Source organism: Sorghum bicolor, chromosome 6, assembly GCF_000003195.3.
Source record: "Sorghum bicolor cultivar BTx623 chromosome 6, Sorghum_bicolor_NCBIv3, whole genome shotgun sequence".
NCBI classification, from domain to species: domain Eukaryota; kingdom Viridiplantae; phylum Streptophyta; class Magnoliopsida; order Poales; family Poaceae; genus Sorghum; species Sorghum bicolor.
Window position 1 is genome coordinate 59,871,173 of NC_012875.2, and position 6,280 is coordinate 59,877,452.

Here is a 6,280-nt window from a genome sequence, read left to right on the forward strand (position 1 = left end):
ATTGCTCACCCATCGCAGGCCAGGAATGATTTGACATTCGTTTCGTGTCGTGGTTAGTAAAATATTTTAGTTTTGAGTTATACAGAGGATCAATGATCTATGCAAGACCAAACTTTTGTACTGTACAACCGAAGAACAACGATCTATGTGGCAAGCATGCTCTCATTTGAAAGTCACCGCTCGTTTATACGTGGCGAGATCACCAATAGGCAAAGATGATTAGCACACCATGCTGGGCAGTAGCTTCACCTTGAACTCTAATTAGACGTGAAATCTTGGCCCAATATCCAAACGCCAACCTTGTCCACGGTCAATGGCCAAATTTTGGTCGGGCTACGATAATATGGTGGAGTGTTGCTAAAAAAAGGGTGTAGTTTATATAAAAAAAAATGATCTATGGTGGATGGAAGATCATCTACGGTCTGACCGAACTGGCCAATCTAGAAATGATCTAATATGGTGGAGTCTTGCTAAAAAAAGGTGGAGTTTATATATATAAAAAGATGATCTATGGTGGATGGAAGATCATCGAGTGTTGCCGATAGATCCAAACCGTGTGCTCGTGCTCGATATCATCGTCATCACCAAATAAAACAGGAGAATAATGTATCATCAAGTAATAATAAATCAGTGGTTATTAAACACGATCCATGGTTAACAAGGGCCTTGTTTAGTTTCAAAATTTTTGGCAAAATAAGTACTATAATATTTTTATTTGTATTTGACAAATATTGTCTAATTATGGACTACCTAGGCTCAAAAAATTCGTCTCATAAATTACAGATAAACTATATAATTAGTTATTATTTTTATTTATATTTAATACTCAATATATGTGCCGCAACATTTGATATGTCAGGTAATATGAAAAAAGTTTTAATTTTTTTTTTACCTAAACAAGGCCCAAGTCGCCATCCACTGCCCTTGGAGGCTCGGACCAACCACCAACCAGCGCGGCGACGCGTCCGCCGGCTCCCGTATCCTCCTTCCAATCCAGCCCTTGAGCTGCCTCGGCAGTCGCAGCACAAATTCGCGTCTGCATCGTCGTGCTCGTGCCTGCCGGCCCCTCTCTCCTTTTGCTTTGGCTTTTGCTACCGCATCGGCAGCGCTCTTGCTCGTCGTTGAAATATCCACAGGGGAAAAGAAAACAAACATTCTCCTCCGCCTCGGCCCCAAGCTGCAAACCCCCTCTGCGAAGTCTCCCACCGCCGCGCGCCGATCCGGACCGGAGGCCTCCTGCTCTCTACCCACCTCGCGGCCTCGCCCCGTGGATCTGCGCGGCGGCCGGCGGGCGCGATGGCGGAGCCGGAGCGGGAGCAGCAGCGCCCGCTGCTGGAGGTTTGTGCCTTTCTTTTCATCCAAACGTGCGTCTCCCTCACTCGCTGGGCCTCCCATACCTGCGCCCCTGTTCGGACCATTTCAAAGTCGGGAGGAGGAGACGAGCGCCGATTGGGTCAACGGATAGGAGCCCCCTACTTCCGGTGCTCTTGATAGATTTGACAGTCTTGGATAGCAGTGCCGTCTAGTGTGTCTGTTCAGTTCCCTGATGTGGTTACCCTTGTTTTCTTGCTTCATGTGTACCTATGGAACTAACCAGATAGTGCCGGTTGATTGGCCTGGATGCTTGTCCATAGGAAAAGCAGTCTGTGACAGCTTTACTCTATTGATTAGGATGGATTTTGCAATAGGGATTAACCACAAGGTCCTTTTATGGACACCTTACTCCAATTAAGACTTTATGCTTAGACATAATGGATATGTATATGTATGGCAAGAGATAATTAATCAGTTACTTGTGAATTGCAACGGTAGCAGAATTAGAAAAAAAATGCAGATATGCTGTTTGTCATAAGCGAAACTTGCAAATATTATGTTAGATTTAGTATTGAGTGAAGTAACTGTAGATATGGGTTGGAAGTTATACTTAGGTTTACTTTGGCATTGAGTCCTGTGGGAAGGATGGTTGAGAAACACCATCCATGTATAAATCCGATGCTTTTGCTCATCTGCAAGTATGGTATTCCTTATTGGTGCATAACTGTAGTATCACCTGAAGCATTGTGTTAATTTCCACCCTCCTTTTGTTCAGGTAGAGCAATCCGTCACATCCATACCGGAAGATCATGAAGCCACATGTTGGGGCTGTGGGCTCCGGCTTGTTTTTGCGAGTTATTCACCTATCTATAAGTGTGGCTGGTGTGGAGCCATTACGCAAATTAACCAGACCACAAGGAAACCTGATAGTATATGGTTTTCCCACTGGAGGCGCCTACGGGACAGATTCTTTGTGACTGTGCTCATCCTCTTCATGCTCTTTGTTATATGTATGTTCCCCATCTCTTGCTACCAGCATAATTTATAACTTGTCACAGTTACTCGTTTATTTCATGTAGTTCTGCTATTGATATTTATCAATTTTATTTCTTAGTCAGTTGTTTATTTAGCCTGTAATTTTGTTTAACACAGGTGGTGGGGTCTGGGCGGTATATCCTATTGTTTTCTCAATCAGCAACTTTTGTGGTATCTTTCACTGCATGGTAACAGCTGTGTTGGCTGTATTTACCATCACAAGCTATTGCTTGGCCTCTTTTAAATCTGCAGGCGCACCAATAAGCATACGGTGGGGCAGCTATCCCATGGTTGGGAAAAGTGATCTTGACAACTATACCTTTTGTGCATACTGTAATAAACCAAAGCCCCCCAGAGCACATCACTGCCGATCTTGTAAAATGTGTGTGGTGGACATGGATCATCATTGCCCATTTGTAAGTATGATATCTGCATTCTGCTGCGTTAGTATTTTTTGTTGATTGTTAGTTGGCTTGTTTATTCATTCCCCCCTTCTGTTCAAGTGCAGATTGGCAACTGTGTGGGAGCATCAAACCATCAAGTGTTTGTCATTTTTCTTATATCTGTGGTTATTAGTTGTTCTTATGCTGCTGGGATGACCATATATGCGAGTTATAAGATATGGCCCTCTGTTGATTTTCCAAACCTAGCATCAAACCGTCACTCAATGAGTTTTTGGAAAATATTGTTGGAGATTATTACTACAGTTGCAGGCTCTGCCTTCTTCTTGTCAGCAAGGGGTCTAATTCTGGTATATCTAGCATTCGCTAGTTTATCAGTCAATGCTGGTATAGGTGTATTACTGTGCCAGCAGCTTAGTTATATCTATGAAGGAAACACATATCTCAACCATATAAGTTCACCAAATCCCTTGCATGGAGAGAGGGGTTTTCAGAACATTGTTAGATTTTTTGGGTGCCCTTATCCAATTGCCAGAGTTCTGTTGCGATACTCAAACACTGGCAAGTTGCAGGATAATTCAGGGTCAAAACTTCTTTAGAGGTAATAATGACGTGTAGATCAGTAAAGTCCATTTTTCATGTTCCTTCTTAGTCGTGACCTAATAAATAGGTTCATTTACATGTAGGTTTCAGTGATACACTTTTACTGTCCCAGCAATTCAGACATGTATGGAATTAGTTGTTCCAATTCAAGATGGTTTCTGTTACCCAGAACCGTGATTTGTGAACCTCAGTTGACCACCAACAGATTAGTTTGAATAACTGAAGCCGTTCAGGGACAAAATACTCATGATTATCCATGTTCTAGAGGAAGAGCATTAGTTGTTCATGGGGATGTCACTCACACTGATTAAGTAGAACAATTTCGGCAGATGCTGAAATACCATGTGGCCTGCGCATTCATTGCCTGCAGACAATCATAAGGTGCTGATGGTCTTGCAATAAATTGCAGTATCTGAAATCTGCATCATCATCACTGCCTTTTTCAACAGAGTCGAAGATCGAAGCTTCACGCTGCAGAAGTGGTCATTATGATTAAATCTGACAGTGATTTTGAGTGATGCTAGAATTTTGAAGACAAATATGTATACTACAAAACCTCTATGACGTTAATACACTGACATGTGTATAGGAAAACATTGTAACATTCACTTGGTGTAAATTAGTTGATTAACCATGTACATGTATGTGGCATTCATTGTTTTCTTCAACGGTTCAACCTTTTTGTCTTGATGCCTGATGGTATACAAATCCAACCGGGATTGGGCTGGGTCGCCCAACAGAAAGTGGCTCACGTACGCAGTTAGACTTTGCAACCATTTGACTGCATTTTTATTTGTTCTTTGTGGGGTTTTCATGAAATCAGCAGCTTGGAATATCTGTGCGTGAATGCACCAGTTCGTTGAATGTTTCTTGTGACCAGCGACTGACGCAACTGCATTCATGTCATCAGTTATTCTGATATACTAGTACTAGTAATATTTTTTAAAAAAAAAAGAAAAAAAAATGCCTGCGCCAGCCGTTTCCATTGCCCTAGTACGTACTACGTAGGTTATGTCAATCTTTGCATGGACGGAATTTCGAGCACAAGCCTTGTTTAGGCCTTGTTTAGTTCATCCCGAAAACCAATTTTTTTCAAGATTTCTCGTCACATTGAAATTTAGGACACATACATGAAGCATTAGATATAGACGAAAACAAAAGCTAATTACACAGTTTGCCTGTAAATCATGAGATGAATCTTTTTAACCTAGTTAGTTTATAATTAGATAATATTTGTCAAATGAAAACGAAAATGCTACAGTGCCGAAATCTAAAATCTTTTCGAAACTAAACAAGGCAAAAGGTTTTGCAAAATGAACACTATAGCAATTTTGTTTATATTTGACAAATATTATCTAATCTGGACTAACTAGGCTCAAAATATTCGTCTCACAAATTACCGGTAAATTGTGCAATTAGTTATTTTTATCTACATTTAATATTTCACGAGAAATCTTGAAAAATTTTAGGCCTTGTTTAGTTCCCTCTAGGATTCAACAAATTTTCAAGATTCTTCGTCACATCGAGTTTTGCGGCATATGCATGGAGCATTAAATATAGATTAAAAAATAACTAATTGTATAGTTAGGTTGAAAATCGTAGGAGAAATCTTTTAAATCTAATTAGCTTATAGTTAGACAATAATTATCAAATACAAACGAAATACTATAATATCAAAATCTAAAAACTTTTCGGATCTAAGGCCTTGTTTAGTTCGCAAAATTTTTCGTTTTTGGATACTGTAGCATTTCGTTTTTATTTGACAAACATTGTCCAATTACGGAGTAACTAGGCTCAAAAGATTCATCTCACAAATTACAGCTAAACTGTGCAGTTAGTTTTTATTTTCGTTTATATTTAATGCTTCATGCATACGACCAAAGATTCGATGTGACGGAGAATCTTGAAAATTTTTGCGAACTAAACAAGGCCTAAAAATTTTGGAAGTAAACAGGGCCTACACGAGCCACGAGTACAGCACAGACCTGTCCGTATCCCGTCACGTTACGTTACGTTACGAGAGTACTCGGAAACTTGTCCTGTCACGTCGTGTGGTGGTGGGGTCCGGCCCGGCTTTCCGGGAGCGCGCACGTACACGCGCGCCGCCACCGCCCATTAGCTCTTGCTCCTTGCTTGCTATGGATCGATCGATCGTGCAGGGCTGCAGGCTGCCATGCATGCATGGGTCTCGACGGCGACAGACCCTCAACTCCAGTCTCCACTGCATGCATGTGTTCGTCAGTACCAAACGCGACGTTGAACAAAGTCATGGATCGAGGACCAAGCATGGCGCATGGATCGATCCATCTCTGATGCATGGGACGGGGATAGATGGAAGAAGATGATGATCAATCGATCGTACCACTGCCGGCAGCCGCGCGCGAGCATGCATGTAGGTACGTGTCCGGCACATGGTTTCCTTGCATCGCAAGCGAGATTGCTTGCTTGCGTCGATTGATTGGCCGTCCTTGCATGCCCCGTTGTTCCCGGAACCGGCGTCCTGACGTGAAGAACACATGACAGATCGACCCTCCTGTCCGATCGATCTCTCGATCTGAGAGAGCGAGGTAAGCGATCACCTCTTAATTTCTACTAAAATTCAGGTAATTATTGAAGTTTATTAGGCGACTAAAAAGTTTAGTTTCATACAATTAGTTGAGCTGGACTAAAGTTTAGTCCACCCATTTGAATGATCTAAGAACTCAATTTTAAGTCTATGATCCTCACAAGCTCTAATCCACCCTGTTCTGTTCCTTTGGCCACATGTCATGTGCTGGGCTACTAGCTAAGCTAGTTTTACGCCCTCATCCACCGCCCTGCAACTTGCACTGCCTTGTTTAGTTTAAATTTTTTTTGTAAAATAAGAATAGTGATACTTTTGTTTGTTTAATAATATTGTCCAATCATAGGCTAACTAAACTCAAAAG

General features: G+C 41.6%; 1 protein-coding gene across 1 annotated transcript; it reads left to right on the forward strand.

Annotated features, from left to right (window-relative positions):
* On the forward strand, positions 986-4,041 carry LOC8070315 (protein S-acyltransferase 11). The gene is made up of 5 exons (XM_002447268.2): positions 986-1,338; positions 2,090-2,324; positions 2,467-2,765; positions 2,858-3,351; positions 3,437-4,041. Exons 1-4 carry the CDS (start codon positions 1,297-1,299, stop codon positions 3,347-3,349), a joined length of 1,068 nt encoding a protein of 355 aa, XP_002447313.2. The 5' UTR covers positions 986-1,296; the 3' UTR covers positions 3,350-3,351; positions 3,437-4,041.

Excerpts from the sequence above, each read along its gene's own strand:
- LOC8070315 (XM_002447268.2), top strand. The coding sequence starts at position 1,297 with ATGGCGGAGCCGGAGCGGGAGCAGCAGCGCCCGCTGCTGGAG. Across the intron at positions 1,339-2,089 it reads AGCAGCGCCCGCTGCTGGAG|GTAGAGCAATCCGTCACATC; the intron begins GTTTGTGCCTTT and ends CCTTTTGTTCAG. Across the intron at positions 2,766-2,857 it reads TGGATCATCATTGCCCATTT|ATTGGCAACTGTGTGGGAGC; the intron begins GTAAGTATGATA and ends GTTCAAGTGCAG.